The 27,896-nt window shown below is 44.9% G+C and overlaps 1 protein-coding gene and 1 non-coding gene across 2 annotated transcripts; both read right to left on the bottom strand.

Annotated features, from left to right (window-relative positions):
• Nucleotides 1–233: 233 nt before the first annotated feature.
• Nucleotides 234–7,724, bottom strand: RPS12 (ribosomal protein S12). The gene is made up of 6 exons (XM_075862514.1): nt 7,671–7,724; nt 7,481–7,528; nt 2,722–2,838; nt 1,229–1,331; nt 856–957; nt 234–323 (listed from the first exon to the last, which is right to left on the bottom strand). The coding sequence occupies exons 2-6, from the start codon at nt 7,492–7,494 to the stop codon at nt 261–263; spliced, it is 399 nt and encodes a 132-aa protein (XP_075718629.1). The 5' UTR covers nt 7,495–7,528; nt 7,671–7,724; the 3' UTR covers nt 234–260.
• LOC142646568 (small nucleolar RNA SNORD101) lies at nt 1,410–1,483 on the bottom strand. Its single transcript, XR_012847498.1, has one exon. It is a non-coding gene; the product is annotated as a small nucleolar RNA SNORD101 (small nucleolar RNA).
• Nucleotides 7,725–27,896: the final 20,172 nt, after the last annotated feature.

Here is a 27,896-nt window from a genome sequence, read left to right on the forward strand (position 1 = left end):
TATATATTTAACACTTACCCTGTGGATATCATTCATGGAAAAACCCTTCAACTCCCATTGAAGGTAAAGGAGAAAGCTGTGCATGTGCACATCCACTTCACCAGTAAGGCCTTGCATAGTGATGATACACTTAAGACATACTATGTAATGCCCCTTTAAAGGAATACAGATTACGCAGTGCATGTTTTCCCCAATTGAACCACACCAAGAGGAGAATTAAGCCACAACGCTACTCAAGTTCAAAACTTTTATTCAGATGTTTATTTCTTGCACTTGAAGTACTCTTCGATGACATCTTTGGCCTGGGATTCCTTGCCATAGTCCTTAAAAGAAAAAAAAAGCACATTATGGAGGGTTTTGAAGCTGGCACTAATAAGTATAAATATGGAACACATTTTAAAGCAAGCCCTTTCTAATCTTGTAGCCATTTTCAGGGACCTTAAGTGCCACATGAAGACCCCAAGGCTCGTGCGATGGCTTTATTCTTGCCACCACACTTAAACATCCGCAAAACACAATTAGTTTGGCAGAAGATAAACGATGGCGCAGAACACAATCCGGTTTATAAAAAGGTAAACCACTATGGTTGAGTTCACACGTCGCGAAGGTGCTGTACATTTTTAGAAGATGTTACCCTTTGCAATTCAAAAGGTTGAGATCTGCAAAAAGTCCATAAAGTGTAAACCCCACCTTAGGCCTTATTCATACAGAGCAGAATTCATGGACCCAATTCCAGTTTGCTTAAAAATGAATGCAAAGCCTGAAGCAAGCCTGCACTGTGTGAACAATGGCCTATATATAAGGCGGCTGAGAAAAACCACCAATGTACATTTACTGCCATCAACTCCTGCTTACCTTGACAACCACACAGCTGCAGCCAACCACCTTGCGGGGCTTTCCTTCTCTGTCAATCTTACAGAGACCCACCCACTCGCCAAGCTTCTTGCTGTCATCAACCTGCAAGACAATCCTCATTTTAGTAACCCTCACCAAAATAAAGTCAAGTGATCACTCACGTCTAACTCAGAAGAAATTGGGTAACATGAAGGCATATAGCCTCACAACATTCAGTAGAGGGAGCCAAATAATCATCCGGTACAGCATTTCACAAAGGGATGAGAATTAAGCATTTTATCGGAGCGAATTTATAAAACGAACGCTTAGTCATGACGTGTTACAGCTCTTCTAGTATCCAACAGTATGTGGAGCGGAGGAATAGGTCACTCACCTTGATCAGATTGATCTGATGCTCAGCACACAGAGCCTCAACTAGTTTCACGTACATCGGCTCATCGCAGTTTGAAGACAGGACGCACAGGTGAGCTTGGCGTCTAAGAAAAAATATATAAAAAATAAAACTACATCAGCAGCGACAGATTTCCATTCTTTTCACACTAGTAGATTATCAGGCTTGTCAGTTAAAGGTTCTCACTCATACAGAGTGAAGGGGTATCCGACTAAGAAATCAAATCATCATTCAAGCGCTGTAGCATTTTCTCGTAGGCAGCTTAAACCTTCCCATCCTCCCCGCTAGATGACATATCCCCTGCAGTGGCCACTTCAAAGGAAATTTACAAAGCTGGGTTTAAACATGGTTTTTGCTGCAAACCAGAACAGTTTGGACAAAAACAAACAGCAAACTAAAGTAGTAATCCCAGCTATTCAGATGAAAGGCTCAGGTCTAGAGTGGCTCTTCATTTTGGCTTAGAGGGGTCATGAGCGGAGGACCCACTCTAACATCAAATGCTCCAATAGGCTATATTAACAAGTGTGGTCTTCACAAAATATAAACTGACACCAGATCGAAAAAACAGGTTACCGTATTTTTTGGACTATATGATGCACCCAAGATTTAGAGAACAAAAAATATATATATATATATATATATATAATTTACCATATTCTGAGCGCCATAACTCAGATTTTCTCATCAATTGAGCGGTGTGAAGTTTACTGGCGCCATTTTTTGGTATATACTATTTGATAATTTTAGTGCCAAGGTGACCAAAAACAATGCTGGAGTTTAAAAAAAAAAATTTTATGCCGTTCACCATGCGAGTTACATAATTATATATTGTAATAATTCTGACTTATGTACCCAGCGATACCAATTTTATTTTATTTTTCACATTGTGTTGGGAGGGGGGGGATTGAACTTTATTTCTTACTCTTGAAAATGTATCAAACTATTACACATTTAATTAGTTCCCCTAGGGGGACTTGAACCAAAAATACAGTGCGCTGCAATATGAATGTATTGCAGTATATTGCCATTTTTACAGGCTTCTGCCAAGCCCTGCTAGAGGCAAAGCATGGCTTAGCGGAGGCAGACAGACGGAAAACCTGGGGCCTTCATTAGTCCCCAGGCTGCCATGACAACCATAGTTGCCCTCGATTGTGTTGCCTGATCTTTGTTCTTCTATGTAGCCCTGCCTCCGGCTTCGCGGTAGAGTGCCAGTGTAACGATATACTGCAATACACTAGTATTGCAGTATATCACGCAAGGGATCAAACGATAACTGGTTCAGGACCCCTAAGGTGGACAAGTAAAAGTGTGAAATTAATATTTTTTTTATTGAAAATAAACTAGAGTTCAAAAAAATTACCTGTGTACAGAAAAAAAAAAACAAAAAAAATAAAAATTCTCCTCAATGACTAAGTGTTCCCCAGGATAGTGCATCATTTGGGAATTTTGGTTAATGAAGAAAAATCTTAACTTACTTGTCAAGGGCCTTAGCAGCCTCGCGAATACCACGAGCCAGGCCATCATGTATTAGTGCGGTCTTAAGCACTTCTTGAAGAGCGGTGTTGATATCCATTACACCTCCAGCAGAAATGCTGCAAGACAATTAAAATCATGGTGAATACAGTTTAGAAACGTAATGGTTTGTTACACGTCATTGGGTATCCATGGTGCAAGAGAAGGTGGACACTGTACTGTGGCCCTAAGACAGCAGAAGGTTCTAAGATACAGGAATATTGCTAAATAAAGACCTAACCGGTTCAGGACAGGGCCATTTTGAGCCTTCAGGACCAGGCAGAGAATAGGCTGTGTTCACATCAGCATTGCCATTCCGTTGAGGGGTCCCGTCGGAGGTTTCCGTTGGGTTAACCCCTCAACGGAAAGGCAAACTGAACCTGTCGCTTCAGTTTCCCTCACCATTGATCTCCATGGTGACAAATGTTGCTAAAGGTTTTCGTTTGTCACCGTTATGACAGAATCAATAGCAGTTGACTGCGCTATTGATTCAGTCAAGAACGGAACACTGTCACAACAGTGACAAAAAAAAACAAAAAAAAAACATTAGCAACGCTGCAGTCATGATTGACATCAATGGTGAGGGAAACTGAACTCTTAAGACTGGCAACGCTGATATGAACAGGCCATTATTCATATTTAGCACGCGTTAAACTGCTATATAACAACTATTTATTGGGCTAGCAACAGGATTTGAGAAGTTTTTTTTCATCGTTTTTATACAAGTCTTTGCCATTTTTAGGCCTCATTCACACGGCAGGGTTTCCCGGCCGGGTGCCGGCCATTCATAAATCGGCCGGCACCCGGCTGCATTAGGAATAATAGACCCCTAATGGGGCTATTCACACGACCGATTTTTTGACGGCCGGGAAAACCGGCTGTCAAAATAGGACATGCTCTATCTTCGCCCGGGTACCCGGCCCCCATAGAAGTCTATGGGGCCGGGTAATACACGGCCATCACCGAGGTGTCCCGAGTGATGGCCGGGTTTTCCGGAGCTTGCGCTCTATCTCCTCCTCCTCACAGCGCAGAGTGCATGTGAGGAGCAGTTGATGCCATTCTGACGAATGGCATCGCTGTACACTGTGTGGCAGGGCCGGGGTGTACAGCAGGTGGAAGGGAGCGCTGCGCTGGCTCCCTTCCCCTGCTTGAAAAGCACCCTGGCCCGGCGACACCTTCGATGGCGCCGCTAGCAGCTGCTGCTGTGGTTGCTACAACTGTAGCGACGCCACTATAGCAGAGCGGGGAGGTATCTCCCCGCTCTGCTATGTGCTAGCCGCACTTTAGCTCCTTGAAGGAGCGGAATCCCCGTGTTTTCGGGGATTCCGCTCCTGGACAGAGCGCTTGATGTCTCTGTCCATATCTGGGCAGTGACATCAGGGGAAACTCCTGAAGCGGAATCCCCGAACACATGGGGATTCCCCTTCAGGAGTTGCCGCTGATGTCACTGTCCGGCCCGGATGCAAAACTTAATGCAAACCAGCGGGGCAAAATGGCCGATTTTACCGGCCGACACTCGGGCTCGGGAACGACCCGGTCGTGTGAATCCCGCCTTAGGCTTAGTTTGACGAAAGAAACCCAAAAACTTTTTCACCCTAAAATACAGCTTTTATTTGGGATTGTCATGGCCTACCGTAAAAAAAGACACGTTATGTCTTCAAGGTAATTGGGTCAGGGCTAGTGCTAAAACATGGATTGGCAGGGGGATTTTTTGGGGATTGGTATTTCATGTGTATTTAGTTTATTTGAACTTTATTTTACTTTTAATTCAAAACCTATGGGGGGGATCTTAAGGGAAATCAGCCTTGTTGTCTGTCACTGTCAGGAATATGCTGGGTCTAGTTAGATCACCAAGGCAGCCAATTAAAGCCTGCACAGTAGATATACTATGGTGAAGGCTTTAAGTACCTGGACCACCCACCATATAAACACTGTGGGCAGTAGAGAACCAGTTAAAGGGAAGTTGACAGCAGTTTATATTAAAAATCCATCCACTATACTAACCTAAGTCATGCAAGTTCCATGACCATTCCCCAGCGCAGTAGTACAAAGTGGCAATTTTATCTGAGTGACAGCTCTAGCAGCCAACCAGGAGATGGCTACAGACTCAGATAAAAGGAACAAGGCATGCAGCATCTGCACATCAAGTCCCACCTCAGTGGCACTTGCAACCATGGGAATTAAACATTTTTTAGATCATGAAACTTGCATGACTGAGAAATTAAAAAAACTAATGCAATGCCTTTTTATATCCGCACTGGAGGCTCCGTTAAAGGCCTCTGTCGCAGATCTGGCAGGGATTACCAGAAATAGTGCAGCATGCTGAGCTATTTCTGGTAAAACCACGCACACCAAAAGACAATAAAGTCAATGGGTGCCATCAGCCACCGGTGTCCATGGTCCAATGGAACAGTTGCTTTCAGTATTCCCTTGTACTGCTCCTCTGAGGTAGAAGACCAGCCCAACACAGATGTGAACAGGGTTTAAAGGCGTTTTCCAGGGACACCAAGTTTTTTCTATGGGCACTGCACAAGCAGTTTTCTTAAAGGAACAGTGTCATCGCAAATAATTTTTTTATATGTTAAAGATGTTAGTGCTTTAATAAAAACGTTTATATTCATTTGTGTGTTTGTGTTTTACTGTTTCTTATTTTTACACTTTTTCTTCCCTATGGGGGCTGCCATTTTTTGTTCCATTTCTGTGTGTGTCGATTAACGACACACACAGACATGGAATACGGCAGCCACAGTCCCATAGGGACTGCGAACGGCTCCCGTCCCATTGACTGCCGTGTACGGCGTCTGTGTGGGAACTGCGCATGCGCCGCTCCCACACAGTCCTATTCGAAATTGGCGCCGTCCGGCGCCATTTTCCTGTGGACCGGAAGTCGCGGCCGGACAGTAATATTACTACTTCCGGTCGCGGCTTCCGGACTTGTGCACATGGAACAGCGGCAGCAAACGGGCCGGAGGGAGCCGCGGCGGCAGGAGCAGGTAAGAGATTTCAATGTATGTTAGTGTTTGTGTGTGTTTACTACTGTATGTAAACCTACTACACTGTGGGTTACCTCAAAAAATGGCGACACACAGTGTAGGAGGTTAAACCTTTCAAACCCCTCGTTTATCCCGGCACTAGCCAGGATAAAGGAGGGGTGGATGCTGAGAGCTCACTAGAGCGAGGGCTTTTAACCCAATGTTGCAATGCTGCAATTTGGGAACAGCCCCATCTAGTGGCAAAAAATGGGTAGTATTATAAATTAGAAATAATTTATAATATTTCCTGGCTCGTGCCAAAAAAAAAAAAAAAATTTGAACAATGTTTAATCACCCACACACTAAATGTTTAAATTTGAAAAAAAAAACATGTTTTTCTGGCAACACATTCCCTTTAAAGGACAAAGAAAATGGGGTGGGCATTATTGGATCCTGAATGGGGCAGGCATTGAGGCTGTGGACCAATAGGATGCCTCAAACCCAGGTATACATCAGAAGCCCCAGGTTTGAGGCATCCTATTGATCCACAGCCTCAATGCCAGCACCGTTCATTCTCTGCTTCTATTGCGACACCAGCACCATTTACTTTGCTTTCATGCTATTCATAAGTGCTCATACGCTGGCCGCCCCAAAAAGGGCAAGCAGCGCACAAGCACGGAGGAATAGCATGAAAGTGAAGTAAATGGTGCGGGTGTTGCAATAGAAGCAGAGAATGAACTGTGCTGGCATTGAGGCTGTGGACCAATAGGATGCCTCAAACCTGGGTCTACACCAGAAGTGGATCACAGCCTCCTCAATGTCAGCACCGTTCATTGTCTGCTTATACCCTGCCCGCCCTGAAAATGAATATACGTTACCTACAGTCAGGACGTGATGTGTATTCATTCTCCTGACCACTTCCGTAAATCACAGAGACGCTACAGAACAGCACAGCGAGATCATACTGTAAATGACAGCTTACAGCGTAATCTCACGAGACTACACCTGCTGTGCTGAAAATCAGAGAAGTGGTCAGGATTCTGAATACACATGACGTCCTGGCTGGAGGTAATGTATATTCATTGTCGGGACACTGCAGTAACGTTATAGTGTGCTTATGTGGCAGATATAGCCATATCACTATCTGCAGAGCAAATGAATGGAGATAAGTGTATGACGCTGATCAGCGTCACACACTTCTCTGTACAACACCCACTTGGCCAAAAAGTAAAACACACCCAGTTGTTCATTAAGAAACTCATTAGTATAATCTAATATAGGTCATAACTCCATCAAAAATGATAGTTTTTCTAAATAAAAAAAAAACAAAAACTGCTGTAATCCACATTACAGCACCGATCACATTATGTAGGATATAGGGCACATAATATAGTGACAGAGCCTCTTTAAAGGAAGCAACAGTCAGATCAATATAAAACAGAGTAAGGGACTAGTAGCCTGGCTCATTAGGTACCTGGGACTTACAGGTCAAGCGTGGAGGGGGGGGGGGGGGGGGGGGAGAGAGAATTGGCTATTTAAATCAGTTACTGTGGCTGCAAAATCTGTTTTTTTAACGCAGTAGTAAAAGGTCTAACGCAGAAGCTCATTGACTTGCCAATAAACCAATCAACCGCTATTACAGAATGGCATCAGTGCCACCTTCCTATGCCACTACACGTCCAGCAGTGCAGAAGGGATCACAGCGGCCTCAACATAACAGCAGTAATAGGAATCCGCATAGACAACTCACCCTTCCTCGGCCATCCTTGATGTCTAATGGATGTTCGGCGTTAATCCGCTGCAATACAGACATAAACGAGATGCGTTAGCTGCGCTCATGACGCCGCCGCTGTTCCCAGAGTCAGGGAGGGCGGGATGTGAAAGATAACCTACAGATTGTAAGCTCCACGAAGCTGGCGCACACTCCCGCCATCACTTACCCAACCTGCTCCACTGCACTAAGGAAAGAGAAAGACATGCGCTCACGTCACATATTTATAGTCAGACACGCGTGGCTCCGCCTACTTGCGTGAGGGCAAAAGGCATACGTACCGCTGATGAGACGTAATCCACCATATTTATTGTGGGCAGAAAGAGTTTACGTTACAACGTTATTTGTTACGACAATTATTTACATAGATATATTTCTTATTACAACTGTATAGTATGTGATGCTTTTCAGTATAGTGTCTCCACCAGCTCCTGTACAGTAGTCTTATCCATTAAAAAAACAACAAAAAAAAACTACATCTCCCACAATGCAATGGATTAGTGCTTTACAACGCTATAGATTTAAAGAGGACCTGTCACCATTTTTTCGGATATAAAATAAAGCCTATGGCATTGAAAAGGAATATAGCTACAGATGTTTAACCCTTTCCCATCCATTTTTTGAATTTTCACTTTCGTTTTTTTCCTCCTCACCTTCCAAACGTCATAATGTTTTTTTATTTTTCCATCACTATTGCCATATGAGGGCTTGTTTTATTGCGGCACTAGTTGTATATTTTCAGAGCACCATTTATTATACCATATAATGTAGTGGGAAACTTGGAAAAAATATTTGTGGGGTGGAATAAGAAAAAAAACTATTCCTCAAACTTTTGTTTTTACATACATGCCCCCATACAATATAATGCCCCATAGTGCCTAATAAAAAAATAATAAAACAAATACTTACTTAGACCTGTTCTCACGACGAGTGGAGGAGATTCCGCAGTTCCTCTGCTCTGTGCTATGAGTAGCTCAGCGCAGACAGGCGCAATTACGTCACTGCATCGCGCCTTAATCACAAATATAATAAAGTGAGGTTTCCTTCAACTGTGCATTGGAGGCTCTGTTAGCGGCCTCTGTCACAGATCTGGCTAAAAATACAAAATAGCGCAAATGCATACTTTTTAAACTAAGTTAATATCGCAACGCCCCAACTTCCCTCTGGATTTTACGCTACGAGTATTGGTCTGCATGTATCCACCAGCCAAGTCTTTTATATTACAAGCTCTAGGCTAGTGGATATATGCTGACCACTAGTCGTAGCATAAAAACCAGCATAGAGGATGCCACACCCAGTGCCCCCTGATGATAGTGCAACACACTGCCCCCTGTAGATAGTGCCAGTGTTTGCTGTAGATAGTACCACAGTGCCCCCTGTAGATAGTACCAAAGTGCCCATGCAGACAGTGCCAAACACTGCTCCTTGTAGATAGTGCCACACACTGACCCCTGTAGATGGTACCCCTGTAGATAGTGCCACAGTGCCCTCTGTAAATAGTGCCACACACGTCAACAAACACTCACTTATCCCATTCCCCCGCCATCCTCTCCTTTTGCGATGCAGGCCTGGTCTCTTCTGACCATGCCTGCTACAGTGGAGCTACACAGGCGGCGCGGTCATGTTATAGAGTAGATGAGCAGGTTGATGAATATTTTTGTAGCAAATGATTCAGTATAACTTGTTATTTATTCATTTAAACCACTGCTCATTCTGCATACTCCCAACTTTCAAGTATCGCAAAGAGGGAAAATCGATGCGGCGCGTGTAGCGGCTTTTTTTTCCTTTTAAGCTATGCTCCTTACCCCGCCCATACACAACCGGTTCAGCCCACACAGTAGCATGCTCCCATAGTGCCTCCCCACAGTATAATGCCCCACAGAACCGCCACACACCCCATAGTGCCTCCCACACAGCATAATGCCAAATAGCTGCCACCACAGTACAATACCCCCATAGCTACCCCCATATAGTATAATGCCCCCATAGATGCACCCATACAGTATAAAGCCAACACAGATGCCCCATACAGTATAATGCCCACACAGATTCCCCCATACAGTAAAATGCCCACACAAATTTCCCAATACAGTATAATGCCCCATAGCTTTCCCCATACAGTATAATGCCCACACAGATGCCCCCATACACAGGGGCGTAACTAGGAAAGACTGGGCCCCATAGCAAACTCTCGACTGGGGCCCCCCTTATAAATAGTGCCCCCTGTAGAATGTGCCATACAGCTCCCCTGTAGACAGTGCTATATAGCCCCGCCTATAGACAGTGTCACATCCCATTTGTAGATAGCTCCCACCTCCCCCTTGTAGATAGTGCCATACAGCCCACCTGTAGATATTGCCATAAAGCCCCCACTGTATATAGCGCTATACAGCTCCAACTGTATATAGTGCCACACAGTCCCCCTCCCTTGTATATAGTGCCACACAGACCCACCTTAGTAGAAAGTGCAGCACAGCCCCCCCCCTTAGTAGAAAATGCCACACACAGACCCCTGTAAATTGCGCCACACTCAGCCCCCTGTAAATAGAGCCACAGCCCTCCCCCTTGTAAATAGTGCCATACAGTTCCCTCTTGTGTATAGTGCCAATCAGCTCCCCCTTGTGTATAGTGCCACACAGCTACCCCTTGTGTATAGGTCCACACAGCCCCCGTTGTGTATAGTGCCACACAGCCCCCTTTGTGTATAGTGCCACACAGCCCCCCTTGTGTGTAGTGCCACAAGGCAATGGTGCATCCGAGAAAGTTGTATCAGCCAGGGAGATGTCACTCAAACATGGAAAGGTGGGTTTGGAGGCAGGACTATGTGACTCTTCAGGATAGCGGCATGACCCTCTAATGAGTAATTAGCATGTAGCGTGCGCCGTTTTAAAAGTGGATTTTAAGAATTTTGCTGCATCTGAAAAAAACATACAAGGGAATTTTTGGAAATATTGTCTGGTCATGTATTACCGCATGGTGGCGGTTCAAGGGGTTAAAACTACCTGACGGATTTGCATTAAATATACAATGAATTGAAAACAATTCCATCTGCCCTGCAATTTTGTTATTATAAATATATCCAATATAACTACAGATCCAGAACCAAGCTCTGACATATATACAGTACCACAACCAAGCTCAGTACATAAATGCAGTACCACAACCAAGATCAGTACATATATACAGCACCAGAACAAAGCTCAGTACATAAATTCAGCACTAGAACCAAGCTCTGGCATATATACAGCACCAGAATAAAGCTCAGTACATATATACAGCACCAGAACCAACCTCAGTACGAAAATACAGCACCAGAACAAACCTCAGTACATAAATACAGCACTAGAACCAAGCTCAGTACATATATACAGCACCAGAACCAACCTCAGTACATAAATACATCCCCAGAACCAAGCTCAGTACATATATACGGCACCAAAACCAATCTCATACGTATATACAGCACCAGAACCAAGCTCAGTACTTACATACAGCATCAGAACCAAGATCAGTACATATATACAACACCAGAACAAATACAGCTCAATTTAGTGCAACCCCTGCCGTATAGGTTTGTACGGCGTAAAACCATAGCTCCCAGCATGGCCCGAACAATGGTGAGGATATGCTGGGAGATGCTGTTTCACAAAAAAAATCATATCATAATCATCTCGCTGCAGATCATACAGTGACTACAGTGCTGATTAGAGGCAGAATAAACATTTACATTAAGTGACTCACCGGTGATGTCTCAGATTCTAGTTCTTTTCTTCTCCCTCCGGTCCAGACATCTATGATGGATTTCTACCAGCCATGACCCATTCCTGCAGTTTTCCGCTCAGATGTCTTCAGCTTCTCACTTTGAAAACATTTCCACACCTATACACAAAGTTAAAATTCTCAACACCTCTTGCACCTCTAACTATAATAGCGCCATACACTGTGTCCCTGATTATAATAGCACCATACACTGTCTCACACACACACACACACACACACACACACACACACACACACACACACACACACACACACACACCATGCCTCCTGTAGATAGTGCCCCCATAGTCACTGTGCTGCCCTACATATAGCTTCCCCTATAGGTAGTGCTCCACTTATAGCCCACCTCTGTAGACAGTGCCCTACATATAGCCACCCTGTTGCTAGTACCCCACAGGTATATGGTGTCCCACATACAGCCCTACAGAAAGTACCCTAAAAAATAGCTCCCCTATAGATAATGCTCAACATATGGCCCACCCCTGTATAGGTGTCTCACATATAGCTCCCCCTGTATATAGTGCCCCACATATAGACGCCCCTGTAGATAGTGGCCCACATATAGAGCCCCCTGTAGATTGTGCCCCACATCCACACATACAGACCCTCCCTGTATATAGTGTCCCACATATAGACGACACCCCTGTAGATAATGCCATTAACAGTTTTATGAGAAAAAATACAAAAAAACTTTACATACTCACATGATCCCGTTCCTGTTCGCTGGTGATGCTCTCTTCTGAGCGGGTCTGCAGGAGCTGAACGAGCGTCGTCCAATGACGCTGATTGGCGGGGCAGAATTTCTTGCCCCGTCAATCAGCGTCATTATAAGGCATGTCCGGCCATTCACGCTAATGCATGTATTTGGCTGTCGCTAGCACCGGGCCCCCTCTGGTGCTAGCGACGCCTACAGGCATGAGAGGGCCTGTGTTGCCCGGCCCATACTTGTTGGAGGCTCGGTGGCGCGGGCCGCATAGTAGCGGCGCTACTGTTGTTGCAGCCATAACAGCTGCTAGCGCCGCCACCGAGCATATGGCGGGGGGCGTGTTGTTTGGCGGCACGGGCCCCCTCGAGCCGCGGGCCCCATAGCCATCGCTACAGCGCTTACACGGTAGTTACGCTACTGCCCATATAGTATAATGCCCTTAGCTGTCACCTTACAGTATAATGCCCCATAGTGCTGCAATGCCCCTGCGGATAGTGCTACAGTGCCCACTGTAGTTAGTGCCCATATAAATGGTGCCAGTGCCCACATACTACCACAGTGCCCACTGTAGATAGTGCCGCAGTGCCCACATATAAAGTGCCAGTGCCCACATAGTGCCATAGTGCCCATGAAGCTAGGGCCACACACATTCCCCTTGTTGATCGTGCCACAGTGTCCATTGTAGATAGTGCCCATACAGTGTCACAGTGCCCATGTAGATAGTGCCACCACATCTTGAAGACAGTGCCATCCACCTGTAGATTGCGCCTCCCCCGCTGAATATAGTGCCATTTTGCTCCCTCTAGCAGCGGAATCTCCAGTCAGAACATCGGCTCTAGGAGGAGCCCCTGACGTCATTGTCCTCTAGGAACATAATCCCCGGCCAGAGCATTGGCAACGCTCTGGCCAGGATTCCGCTCATGGAGTAGCCCTTGTCGTCACTGTCCATAAATGGATAGTAACACCAGGGGCTTCTTCAAGAGCGGAATCCCTGGCCAGAGCGTCTGCAACGCTCCAGGAGGAGCCCCTGATGTCACTGACCATAAATGATTAATGACGTCAGGGGCTCCTCCAGGACCTCGTTCATTACGCTCCTGGACAGAGCCCCTAATGTCACAATCTATATAGGAACAGCAACATCAGGGGCTCCACCTGGAGTGGAATCCCCTGCCAGAGAATTGGCTGGGGATTCCGTGCATGGTGACCCTGACGTCACTGTCCTGACATACCTGAGGACGCAGATACAGTTGTGACCGAGACATACCACCGACTGCCCAGAACATCAGGAATCCAGGACTGTCCTGCTGAATCCGGGACGGTTGGGAGGTATGATTATGGGCTTAGGAGTGACTGACAGTCTTCCCTGTATGAGTGTAAATAAAGAGATAGCTGTCAATCACTGATTAGGGTCGCCCACTGAATTCCTAAAAATTTCTTCTCAGCTATACATCAACCGTTCAGCTCCTCTATAACATGCTGCCTGCAGATTGGTCTGGATTTTCAACATAACAGGTTCTGTTTAAGTTCACACGTGGCAGATTTGTAGCAGAAATTTCTGCGACTGAAAATCAATTCTATTCATCTAAATGGGGCTTGCAGAAATTCATGCACCTGCTGCAGAAAGACCGTAGACCTCCACAATGGCACTCATAGCAGGAAAGTGGGAAAAAATGAAAGGCCCCTCCTCCATACCTTATCCATACCTTATCCAGTGATAATAAAGTACCTCTATTCAGTAATTCAATATTTAGGTAAAAAAACACTACCCAAAAAAATAACCGAAAAAAACATGGGGGGGGGGGGGAATCTCGTGCCGTTGTGGAGGTCTACAGAAAATCCAATTACCGGTAAGAGTAATTTTCATGTTTTCCTGCCACCTCCACAACAGCACTCATTGGAGGAATAACAGAGGATTTTAAAATTAGGGAGGGACAACTGCCGAAAGGACTTTACGCCCAAAAGACAAGTCCCGGTCAGACAAAACCTCTAATTTGTAATGTTTAAAGATTAAGGGGTTAGCCCAGGTAGCTGCCCGACAAATCTGATCAATAGAAGTGAAAGCCCCTTTAGCCCATGAGGTGGAAACTGCTCTAGTAAAATGTGCTTTTAATCCCAATGGGGGAGATACATTCTTATTCTGGTAACAAGTAGAAATGGTCATCTTAATCCATCAGGCGAGAGTGAATTTACTTGCTGCCATTCTTTTGTTCTTCCCCTGAAATTGGACAATGAGATGGTCGGTCTTCCTACAGTCAGCGACTCTTTCTAGGTAATCCAGAACACATCTTCTGACATCTAAATGATGGTATTCTTGCTCCTTGCTGGAAGAAGGATTGGGGAAAAAAGGAAGGTAATGAGACTTCCTGCTGAGAGTGGAATTTCGATACGACCTTTGGTAGGACGATTCTGTCAGGGAAAACTGTAAAGTATGGAGCTTTATAAGAAAAAGCTTGCAATTCTCCAATTCTTTTGGCTGTTATTGTTAGAAGAAAGATGGTTTTAAATGCTAGAAGCCTGGGAGAGATGTCAGATATAGGTTCAAGGGGGGAACTTGAGAGTACTGACAGTACTAGGTTTAAGTCACAGGGGGGGCGATCAAAGAGTGGACCACTGGACGTAGATGTTCAGAACCCTTTATGAACTTTCTGACAAAGGAGTTCTCAGCTAATTTACAATCCAAACAGGCATTCAAAGCTAATATATGCACTTTAAGAGTGTTTGTTTTTAGGCCCTTTTCTAGACCCTTTTGTAAAAAGTCTAAAATGTATGAAATGCTAGGTTTTGAAAAACTGTCCCATTTATGCTGAGAAAAGGAGATAAATTGTTTCCAAACTCTTAGACATACCTTGGAAGTGATATTCTTCCTGCTGTTTGACATAGTTGAAATAAAACCTTCACAGAACCCCATATTTGTTAGGAACCTTCGTTCAACATCAAAGCCGTCAGTCAAAGTTGAAGGATGTTCGGATGACAAACCGGCCATTGAGACAGAAGAACCGGTATAGAAGCGAGAGGCCAGTAATTCCCTGCTGCCAGCTGTAGGAGTAGAGGGAACCAAGATCTCATGGCCCAATGAGGAGCAATCATGATTACCCTGGCATTCTCTTCTTGGATCTTTGCCAACACTTTTGGTATCAAGGAAAAGGCTGGATGGTATAAAGAGGAGTTTTACCTGGGGCAGTGCAGCTATTTTCCACGGATTGTCCTTGTGAGAGAGAATGTAAAAACTGGGACTTGATGGTTCTCTTTTGAAGCGAAGAGGTCTAGATCTGGCATCCCCCATTTTTATGCAATCTGATTGAAGGCGTAAATATTCAATTTCCATTCTCCTTCCTTCAGGGAAACTCTGCTGAGAAAAGCTGCTGTTATATTTTCTTTTCCTCTTACATGTACCCCTGGTAGGGAGAGGATTTTCTTCCCTGCCCATAATATCTGAGCTGCTACTTGGTACAGGACCTTGATTCTGGTTCCCCTGCGTTTGTTCAGGTACGGTGGTTACGTTGTCTGATAGGACTTTTATATGTCTGACCTGCAGAGAAGATTGTAAAGCCCAAAGCGCCTCTTTCACTGCTGATAGCTCTCTCAGATTGGAGGATGCTCTCCCCATCAGAGGATCCTAAAAGCCATGGACCAGATAAGAGGATGTGTAGGCTCCCCAGCCCCGACATATGGCATCTGTCGTGATCACTAGTTGAGGACTTGGTCTCCATGGGACTTCTATCTGGAGAGGAGCTGATATTAGCCACCAGTTTAGGGATAATCTTACCTTTGAAGGAACTTTGACTCTCCTGTCCAGAGAGGATTGGTTCTTGTCCCAAACAGAGAGGAGAAACCACTGCAAAGGTCTTGAATGGGCTTGTGCCCAGAGGACTGCTGGGATAGTTAAAGAGGCTCTGTCACCAGATTTTGCAACACCTATCTGCTATTGCAGCAGATAGGCGCTGCAATGTAGATTACAGTAACGTTTTTATTTTTAAAAAACGAGCATTTTTGGCCAAGTTATGACCATTTTTGTATTTATGCAAAAAAGTCGATGTAGCTACTTACCTGCAAACGCTGAAGCTGCTGCAGAATCAACTGTAGCCTCTGGTGCCGATGTGTCCTCGCTCGTCTGACACGATGCAGGACCTGTGGAAGTGACGTCACAGCGTGATCTGCCAGAAGCTGGGCGTTCTGAAGAGAAGTGGATGATACTTCTCGTCAGAACGCCCAGCTAGTAAAAGAAGTAAAAACGCCCCGATGTACGCACATAATACACGCCCAGTTGTACTTTTACTTTTCAACACGCCCAGTTGTACTTTTGCAAGCCTCATTTGCATAAATACAAAAATGGTCATAACTTGGCCAAAAATGCTCGTTTTTTAAAAATAAAAACGTTACTGTAATCTACATTGCAGCGCCTATCTGCTGCAATAGCAGATAGGGGTTGCAAAATCTGGTGACAGAGCCTCTTTAAGGTCAGGGGGCCCAAGATCATTTGGGTATGTTCACACGCACTGTTTCAGACATAATTCGGGCGTTTTACACCTCGAATTACGCCTGAAAAAACGGCTCCATTACGCCTACAAACAATTGGCCCATTGCTTTCAATGGGTTTTACGATGTTCTGTTCCCACGAGGTGTAATTTTACTCGACGCTGTCAAAAGACGACACGTAAAAACACGCCCGTGTCAAGGAAGTGCATGTCAATTCTTGGGATGTTTTTGGAGCCGTTTTTCATTGACTCCATTGAAAAACAGTTCCAATAATGTCCGTAAAATACGCTGCGAAAAACGCGAGTTGTTAAAAAATGTCTGAAAATCAGGAGCTGTTTTCAGGCGAAAACAGCTCCGTAATTTCAGACATATTTTGCTACTGCGTGTGAACATACCCTTATAATCTCTCAAATGGAGTGATATAGTCTTCTGCAAAAGAAAGACATTTTCAAATGAGATAGAAATTAGTTTTTCTTCTGAAAGGTACGAGGTCACTCTCAGTGAGTCCAGTGGGAACCCCAAGAAAACGTTTTTTCTGGTTTGGGAAGAGGTCCAATTTTCTATAATTTACCAACCAGTCAAGAGAAGAGAAAGTTTGAAGGACGAGTTTCAGATCTAAAAGCAGTTCTGAAGCTGATCGGGCTGAGATAAGGAAGTCGTCCAGATAAGGAATTATCTGGACACCATTCAGGTGAAGAAAACCAGTATCCTCCGCCATTACCTTTGTAAAAATTCTTGGTGTTGCACAGAGCCCAAACGGGAGAGCTTGGAATTGAAAATGATGAATTGTGTTGTTGAAAAACAAGGCCGTCCTCAGGAACATCTGAGATTCTGGATGAATCGGAATGTGGTAATAGGCAGGGGCGGGATTCAAATTTTTAACAACAGGTTCCCTGTTTTGTGGACAAAGACATACGTGTGGGGAGGGGGGGGGGTGTCGCGGTACATCATGCCACGGAGAATGATTCTAATAATAAAATAAAACAATCACGATATTCCAAACACGCCATATATTAAAATGGACTCTAAATAAAGAAATTACCTGTTCAGAATGTTTTAGTGCGGATTTCCAGACTATGTATATAGTTACATAATACATACCCACACATATATATATTATACTCACCCATTACATGTAGACCTATATGTGCACATTCAATATGCTTAGCGTGCTCAGCCCATATAGTTACTATGTTGTGCCAGGACCAAGCTCATACATATATACCGCTCTAGAACCAAGCTCATACATATATACAGCACCAGAACCAAGCTCAGTACATATATAGTCCACCAGAACCAAGCTCAGCACATATATAGTGCACCAGAACCAAGCTCAGAATATAAATACAGCACCAGAACAAAGCTCAGTACATATATAAATCCACAAAACCAAGCTCAGTACATATATACTGCACCAGAACCAAGCTCAGCGTATAAATACAGCACCAAAACGAACTTCAGTACATAAATACAGCACCAAAACTAAGCTCAGTACATAAATACAGCACCAAACCAAGCTCAGTACATATATACAGCGAGCAAAAGAAAAAAGACAGCAGCAAAAAGTCACAGGTGTGCTCACCTGTTTCTTCCTGGAATCTGTAGCTCCTCAATGGAGTGCAGACGGAAAGGGAGGCTTGCAGGCAAGCAAGGAATCCAATGTAGTGAAAAAATACCCAGCACATCCAGGATGTGAGGAGTATTTTCTCTACATTTTTTCACTACATATATACAGTACCAGAACAAAGCTTAGTACATATATACAGCATCAGAACCAAGCTCATTGCTGTATTTATATGATGAGCTTGGTTCTGGAGTTGTATATATGTAGCAAGCTACTATTTGGTGCTGTATATATGTATTGAGCTTGGTTGTTATGATGTATATAACTCCAGAACCAAGCTCAGTACATATATACAGCACCAGAACCAGGCTCAGTGTAACGTCCACAGCCGCGGACCGTCGTGCTTACCTGCCCAACGACGGCCGCGGCCATGGACAAGTGAGTGCCGAGCGGCATCTCCCTCATGAGAGACTGCAGCACTCACTTCCGCATCGCTGCACTAGTTCCCGTATGGTGTGCGCACGCGCTCGCGCCCGGCCTTAAAGGGCCAGTGCAAACACATGAGGAAAATCTGTAATTAGCCCAGGATCACCCTGGACTATAAAAAGGGCTCTGCCCTTTCATCCATTGCCTGAGTGTTGTTATGTTTACCCATATTAGTCTTAGCAAATGGTCCCTTAGTGTTATTCTGTTCCCGTTATTCCTGTGACCTGCTACCTGTATCCTATGCTATATCTGTTCCTGTGCCTTAACCTGTTGGAGTCGTGTTCTGCCACCGGTCACGCCTGCTGACATACACCACGTCTGGTGTCTACAAGTTCATTTGTGCCGAGCCTCCATTAATGTCTGGACTATTAAAGGTACTCTTGTACTAGGACTGTTGTTTAGCCAGCTGCTACTCCGCTACGCCGATGCGGCCTAGTGGGTCCACATACCCACGGATTGTGATAGTACGCTCAGGTCATGAACCTCTCTCGTCAACCCAAAACCATGACGACGTCACAAGCCATGCAGGAAGACCTGCGAGACCTTCGGTCAAGACAGGACCAACTCCCCCTGGCAGTGAACTCCATTGCACAGCGACTGGATGCGCAAGCTGCAGCCATCACTGCACCTGTTTCTTTTCCTACTACTACACCTCCTGTCAGTATCGGTACCGACTCCCGATTCTCGCTGCCACTACCTCCTCGCTATGATGGAGACACTACTACCTGCAGGGGATTTCTGAACCAGTGCCAGATCCACTTTAGTCTACATGTCAGGGCATTCTCCACCGATGGTGCAAGAATCACTTTCATCATCTCCCTTCTTACTGGCAAGGCCCTAGCGTGGGCCAATCCTATCTGGGAACGCCAGGGACCAGTGACTTCCAGTGTTTCCTACAGACTTTTCGCACGTTATTTGAGGAACCTGGACGAGTCTCGTCAGCAGCTGCATCTCCGCTGACCCTTCGCCAGGGCGACATCTCCATGGGCGAGTACGCCATTCAGTACCTCACCCGAGCGGCAGAGCTGTCCTGGAACAACAAGGCCTTGGTGGCTACATTCTGTCAGGGACTGTCATCCGAGATTAAAGACGAACTTGCCGCTCGTGATCTGCCACCTACCCTGGATGACCTCATTCTGCTTGCTACCCGGATTGACATCAGGATCCGGGAGCGCTTCCAAGAGGTTCGTCAGGAGAGAAGATTTCCCAGGCTGGCGTCTACTTTCCAGCAATCCCTGTCGTCCTGACCAGTTGTTCCACCAGAGAAGCCTTTGCAAGTGGATCGGATCAAATTGTCAGCCCAGGAGAAACAACGCAGATGCACTTCGGGACTTTGTATTGCGGGCTCGGAGGACATGTTGTGCGTTTGTGCCCTCAGAAGCCAAAAAACTCCAGTGCCTAGGATTGGTTGGAGAGCCAACCCTAGGCGAAACGACGCTGAACAAAAGATTGTCTTCAAAACAGTCCATTCCCATGACCATAGTGTCCGGCGAGAAGACGAACCGGGTCTCTGCCTATCTGAACTCCGGGTCCGCGGCAAACTTCATCCAAAAAGACCTGGTGAATCATCTCCAGTTGCCCACAGTTCCGCTGGAGACGTCTTTGGCTGTTGCCTCAGTGAATGGACTGCCTCTGCCCGATCTGATTATATCTGAGACCAAGCTGCTGAAGCTCCAAGTTGGAGCCCTTCATTCGGAACCAATTTTGTTTCTTGTTTTGCCCAAAGTCGTCAATCCTGTTCTGCTGGATCTGCCTTGGCTTCAACTACATGCCACAGTCCTGGACTGGAATTCCGGAGAGGTTCTCCAATGGGGCTGCAAACGTCTCAATCTCAGTCTGTTGCAGATCTATCCTGTCCAGCCTCCTCTGCCTCAGTCATTCTCAGGATTATCCCCCCCCCCCCATCTCGCTCAGTTTGCGGATGTTTTCCGCAAGAGGGAGGCTGAGACGCTGCCCCCACACCGGGCTTATGACTGCCCCATTGAACTGGTTCCAAATGCGACCCAAATACCCTCTCTCCTTGCCAGAGACTCAGTCCATGTCGGCCCATATCAAGGAGAATCTGCAGAGGGATTTCATACAAAAATCCTGCTCCCTGGCCTGGGCCAAGTTCTCCTTTGTCAAGAAAAAAGTTGGATCTCTTCGGCCTTACATTGACTACTATGGTCTCATTTAAATCACGGTCAAGAACAAATATATCTCTTTCAACTAATTTCCGAACTATTTAACCGCATATTATTTCTAAACTAGACCTGCGTGGGGCTTACAACTTGATCCGGATTAGCCAGGGTGACGAATGGAAGACGGCATTCAACACTCGAGATGGGCACTATAAATACCTGGTAATGCCCTTCGGTCTGTGGAACACTCCCACGGTCTTCCAAGAATTCATCAATGATATCTTCTGAGATCTCCTCTATGTTTGTGTTGTGGGCTATCTCAATGATATTTTTATTTTCTCTCCAGATCCGACGACGCATCAGAGGCATGTCCGTCAAGTTTTGCTGCGATTAAGGGAGAATCGTTTGTATGCCAAGCTGGAGAAATGCGTGTTTGAGAAGAACTCTCTACCCTTCCTGGGCTACATCATCTCAGATCACGGCCTCAAGATGGATCCCGAGAAAAGTAAAGTCCATCCTGGAATGGCCACATCCTCAAGGCCTGAAGTCCATGAGTCGTTTTTTGGGATTCGCAAACTTCTACCGTCAGTTTATCCCAAACTTCTCTTCACTGACGGCTCCCATCTCTTCTCTCACCAAGAAAGGTATGAACACCAAGGTGTGGACCCCAGAGGCAGAATCTGCATTCAATAGCCTTAAGAGTGCCTTCACGTCAGCCTGAACCCTCCATCATCCTGACATGTCTTGACAGTTTTCGTTGGAGGTGGGCGCCTCCTCTGTTGGCGCAAGTGCACTTCTGTTTCAGAGAAGTTCCAAAGGGAGGGCATTGGTCTGTGGTTATTACTCTAGACTTTTTTCTCCCGCAGAGCGCAATTACTCTATTGGGGAATGGGAGTTACTGGCCATCAAATTGGCTCTGGAGGAGTGGAGACATCTACTAGAGGGAGCAGCTCATCCCATTCTGACATATACTGACCACAATAACCTCACCCACCTCCAGTCGGCCCAGAGGCTGAACCCCCGTCAAGCCAGATGGTCGCTGTTCTTCGCCCGGTTTCAGTTTGTGCTCCACTACAGGCCCGCGAACAAAAATTTATGGGCCAATGAACTCTCCAGGTCATTTGTAACAAAGGACACCATGGAGCCCCCACAAAGTATCAATGACCCATCCTGTATTATTTCTGCTAATCCTCTGAAACTTAGTGACATCCCTCCGGGGAGGACTTTTGTGCCGTTGGCAGACAGGAGAAGAATCCTTCGCTGGGGGTACCGCTCCTAACTGGCTGGGCACGCGGGTGCTCGTAAAACCCGAGATCTGAATGCCCGTCATTTCTGGTGGCCCATGCTGCCCAAAGGTATTGTGGACTTTGTCTCGTCCTTCTAATAATGTTGCTCACTCCATGTCTGCTGGTCTGCTCCAACATCTGCCTGTAATGTCGGGGTACGGAGACAGACAGGTGAGCCCTAATCTACCCGCCACTCAGTCCCTGCCTACTTGCACGGCCCGTCCTAGGCGACGGCGTACAACTGGGCGACGGTCCCTACGCTCAATATGTGCACGACAGACAAAACAAGACAAGGGTACACAGAAGCAAAGGGAAGTGGGCAGTTGCCCACGGCAACACCGTGAGCAACAAGAGTAGTGGACGAGCCGAGTCAAACCAGGAGAGTATGTGGTAGCAAAAGCAGAGTAGGAGAATAGTCAGAAAAGCCAGGGTCAATATGAAGCAGAGGTCAATGGTAATAGCAGGAACAGCAGAGCCAGGAAGCAAGAGAATAACAGGCAAAGGACAAGCAGCAAATTAAGGTATAAATAGACCAAGGAGCTAGAACCATCTGGCCAGGCTGTGATAGGTTCTCCCACTCCTCAGCATACCAGCCTGAGTGGTAGCAGATCGAGTCACTCTAGCAGACCTAGGAACAGATGCAGGCTGATTAACCACGGGCGTCGACACAGAAGCTGTGTCAAGCAAATCCTTTACACTGCCTGTGCCCAATGCTTCCTGGCAACATATAGCAATGGAATTTGTCACTGACCTTTTTTCCTCTGCAGGATGCAATACAGTCTGGGTGGTGGACCGGTTCTCGAAGATGGCTCATTTTATCCCCATGACCGGCCTACCTTCTGCTCCTCGACTGGCGAGTCTCTTCATCCAGCACATCTTCCGTTTACATGGCTTTTCTCTTCATATTGTATCTGATCGGGAGGCGGGGGGGTTTTCAGTTCACCTCGAAATTCTGGAAAGCCCTCTGTAAACTCCTAGAAGTGAAGTTGGACTTTTCTTCAGCCTACCATCCCAAGTCAGGAGGATAAATCAAATCATGGAGAATTATCTTCGCCACTTCATCTCCATGCAGCATGATGACTGAGTACAGCTTCTTCCATGGGCCGAGTTCTCGTACAACAACTACACAAGTGGGTCCACTGCTTCTACACCGTTCTTCATTGACTATGACCAACATAGACAAATTCCTCTTTCTGTTCCGGCTATTTCCCAGGTACCCGCAGCTGACTCTGCATTTTGAGATTTTGTACAGGTATGACAGCAAACCCGGTCCTCTATTCTGCAGGCAGTCGATCGCATGAAGTGAAAAGCAGATGCTAAGAAGAGAGCCGCCTCTGTATCTTCCAGGTACCAAAGTCTGGCTATCCTCAAGGAATATCCGGCTGAAGGTGGCATTATACAAGTTTTCTCCCAGGTTCCTCGGACCCTTTGAGATACTACTGCAAATCAACCCTGTCTCTTACAAGCTTCGGCTGCCTCCTAACCTCAGGATCCTACCTCCTTTCATGTGTCCCCCCTGATGTCTGTGGTCCTTATCCGCTACACAAAAACGCCTAGCCCTGCAGTTGCTCCCAGCGGTTCTTCCGATGTATTCGAGGTTAAGGAGATCCTGGACTTCAAGAAAGTTGGCGGAAGAACGTTTTATTTGGTGGACTGGAAGAGAACCTCAATGCTCCTGCCCTCATGAAAAATTTGCTCTGGTCCCAAGAAGAGGGAGCGTAATAGGAGGGATACTGTAACGTCCACAGCCGCAGACCGTCGTGCTTACCTGCCCCCCGACGACTGTGGCCATGGACAAGTGAGTGCCGGGCAGCATCTGCCTCCTGAGAGACACCGGCACTCACTTCCGCATTGCTGCACTAGTTCCCGTATGCTTTGCACGCGCGCGCTCGTCTTTAACCCCTTCCCGCCGCAGCCCTTTTTCAGATTTTCATTTTCGTTTTTTCCTTCCCACATTCCAAAAGCCAGAACTTTTTTATTTTTCCATCTATATAGTCCTATGAGGGCTTGATTTTTGCGGGGCAAGTTGTAGTTTTTCGTAGCGCAATTTATTGTGCCACATAATGTACTAGGAAACAGGAAAAAAAATATTTGTGGGGTAGAAAAAAAAACCAGCGATTTCTACATTGTTTTTTGCGCGTCGTTTTTACAGAATTCACTGTGCAATTAAAACAACATGTTAACTTTATTATGTGGGTCAATACGATTACGTCGCTACAAAATATATATAGTTTTTTCTATATTTTACTACTTTTACAAGTAAAAACCGAAGTGTAAAAAATAAAATTTATTTTGTGTCACCAAATTCCGAGAGCCATAACTTTTTCATTTTTCCATCAATTATGTGGTATGAGGGCTTATTTTTTGCATGATAAGCTGTAGTTTTTAATAATACCATTTTGGGTTACATGCGATGTTTTGATCACTTTTATTAAATTTTTTGTGGGAGACGAGGTGACCAAAAAATAGAGATTCTGGCTTTTACAATTAAATTTTTTTTACAGCGTTCACCGTGCGGGTTAAATAATGACATATTGTAACAGTTCATACTTTTACGCATGTGGCGATACCAATTATATATATATTTATTTATTTTTTACTATGCTCTAGAGGGAAAAATGGAAAAAGGGGGGTTTTTTGAACTTTTAATTATTGAATATTTTTTTTACATAAAAAAACAACTTTACTTTACTAATTTTTACTTTTTTTATTAGTCCCCCTAGAGGACTTCAACCAGCGATCGTTAGATTGCTTGCACGATATACTGCAATACTAATATATTTCAGTATATCGTGATTCTGACAGGCTTCTATTAAGAACAAAGATGGCGGACCTGGGGGCCTTCACTAGGCCCCCAGGCAGCCATAGCAACCATCACCCCCCCCCACACGATTGCGTTGTGAGGAGCGCGATTATCTGTAAAAGAGGGTCGCCCCCCTCTTTCTAATGATTTAAATGCTGCGGTCGCTATTGACCGCGTCATTTAACGAATTAAACGAGTGAGATCATGCTCGAGCGCGATGCCGCTCGTTACTCTGAAGTGTCGGCTGTAACATCCGACACCGGCATCGTATGGAGCGGGTTCACTCCGTGAGCCCGTTCCATACTTCCCCTACCCGACTTTGGCAAATGGATACGTCAGATTTCGGGAAGGGGTTAAAGGGCCAGTGCACACACATGAGGAAAATCTGTAATTAGCCCAAGATCACCCTGAACTATAAAAAGGGCTCTGCCCTTTCATGCATTGCCTGAGCGTTGTTGTGTTTAGCCATGTTAGTCTTAGCAAATGGTCCCTTAGTGTTATTCTGTTCCCATGCCCTGCTATCTGTATCCTGTGCTATATCTGTTCCTCTGCCTTAACCTGTTGGAGTCATGTTGTGCCACCGGTCACACCTGCTGATATACACCACGTCTGGTGTCTACAATTTAATCTGTGCCGAGCCCCCATTACTGTCTGGACTATTAAAGGTACTCTTGTACTAGGACTGTTGTTTGGCCAGCTGCTACTCCGCTACGACCTACTGGGTCCACATACCCACGGATTGTGACACTCAGTACATAAATACTGATGTCTCCATCTCAGTGTGTGGCACTACCATAACTCCTAGGCAGCACACCCGCTGTCTTGGGGTAATTTTTTTTAATTCTTTCCTTTATTTCACACATTCAATCACTTTCACGCTCCTGTCACTTTCACCTTAAAAACATCTCCAGAATCCGCCCTTTTCTTACTGTGGAAAAAGCCAAAACTCTCATTGTTGCTCTGATTCACTCTCGTCTTGACTACTGTAACTCATTACTAATCGGTCTTCCACTCACTAAACTCTAAGTAGTTAGTGTTCCCTATACAGTCCCCTGTAGTTAGTGCCCCCTATATAGTTACTCCCCTGTAGTTAGTGCCCCTATATAGTCCCCTGTAGTAAGTGCCCCCTATATAGTCAAGCTGTATTTGTTGTTCACTATATAGTACCCCATAAATAAGGCCCCCAACGCTGCCCAAAGTAGAAGGAAAAAAACAAAACATTATATGCTTACCTTCGCACGTGCCATCCTCCAGCGACGTCAGTCCTCCTCCAGTGGAACGACGCAGCGGCGCGATGACTGCATCATCACTAAAGTGCCAAATGGTGTGGCATGTAATTTTAACAATCGGTTCGAGAGAAATGGGGCGAACTGGCCAGATCCCACCCCTGGTAATAGGCGTCGGTCAAATCCAGTGTAACAATATGACATCATGATGATAGAAGATTTACTGGGGATTTTATGGTCTCTATTTTGAATTTTTGAGGTGTTAAATAATGATTGAAGGCTTTTAGATTAATTATGGCTCTTGCTGAGCCATCTGTTTTTTGTCGAGAAATACAGGAGAATAAAACGACAGACCTTCTTGGGATTTTGGCACCCGAGTGATGACCTGCTTCTAAAGAAGAAGTAAAATCAATTTTTCTAACGATATCTGACTTTCTGTGGAAAGACGATTCATAGATAGGAATCTTTGTAGAGGAGAGGAGAGGAATTCTATCTGGTAGATGTGATAAATTATGTTTAGAATCCAAGGGGAAGATAAGATGTTCTTCCAGGATATTAAAAAAAGGTTTAATCTGCCCCCTACCAGACATCTGGTGTCACTGTGGAGGTTTACGGGACCGGTTGTCCTGTTTAACAGAATTTTTTTCCCCTTGACTTTGTAAGGTTGAAATTTAGATGATTTTAAACCGAAAAGAAAAATCTCGACATAATAATATTATATCAAAATATGTTTATTTATACTTTATTACACATGAATAGATACAAGACATACAAAAATAACCCCCCTCCCAAGTATATACTATAGACATATAAAATATAATTAAAATTATGCCAGGTTCACATAGTACAATATCAAGATTTATATAGAAAAATAAATCCTCCCAAAAGAGATCACATCCCAGGTAAAGTGATAGCTATACTGCATGTATAAGTAATCAAACTGACAGGTCACTCAAGTCCATAGAGTATAAGCAACCATGCTAACTTATGATGAAGGAGACCTAATCAGAAAAAAGCTATGAAAAGTTAGAAGGAGTACACAATACCTGTGAAGGACATGATACTGGGAGGATAGGACACCTGGACACCAAGCACCTCGACGCGCGTTTCGCAACCTTCATCAGGAGATGTAATTGCTACTCTGAAGACTCAAGTTTAAATACGGTGTAAGAGGAGAACCAAGGACCAATAGTGTGCAGCAGGCCACTCACACCCCCTGAAGTTCAATCATCAACGTCATGACACGCATCGCTGCGTGTCAAGCACATTAGCGATGCGCGTCAAGAAAATCAGGGAAGCATAAAATTGTCTGGACCTATGGTGTATAGCAGGCCACTCACACCCCCTGACATCCAGTCATCAACGTCATGGCGCGCATCGCTGCGTGTCAAGCACATCAGCGATGCATGTCAAACGCATCAGTGAAACAGAAAGTTATCTGGACAAATCCCGACCGGGGAATAGTGAGTATCACAGTGCACAGAGACAATGTTACTGAAAACAGTTAGTAAATTTAGTAAATGAGCTGAATCATTTGTACTGAATGAGATACTATCATGTCACAAACAAAATTCAACAGGAATCGACATCATCATGTGTGCCATAAATAACATCACAATGTATTTACACACTAACAAATATATATATATATATATATATATATATATATATATATATAAACACCCATATAAACAATATCCAGTAAAAAATATATATATATATATATAAAGAATATACAATATATGAGAGCCATACACAAAATACACATACATTACATGAAAAAAAAAACAATCATACGTGAAAAACATATATATTTATACATACATATATGTGTGCAATGTATATTAAAATTAATTAATTATATGTGATAAATAAGGGATCAAAAAAAGGGAGATCCATAATACAAAAAATAATAATAAATAAAACTAGTGGATATCAAAGCGAAAGC

Source organism: Rhinoderma darwinii, chromosome 4, assembly GCF_050947455.1.
Source record: "Rhinoderma darwinii isolate aRhiDar2 chromosome 4, aRhiDar2.hap1, whole genome shotgun sequence".
Classification (NCBI taxonomy): Eukaryota; Metazoa; Chordata; class Amphibia; order Anura; family Rhinodermatidae; genus Rhinoderma; species Rhinoderma darwinii.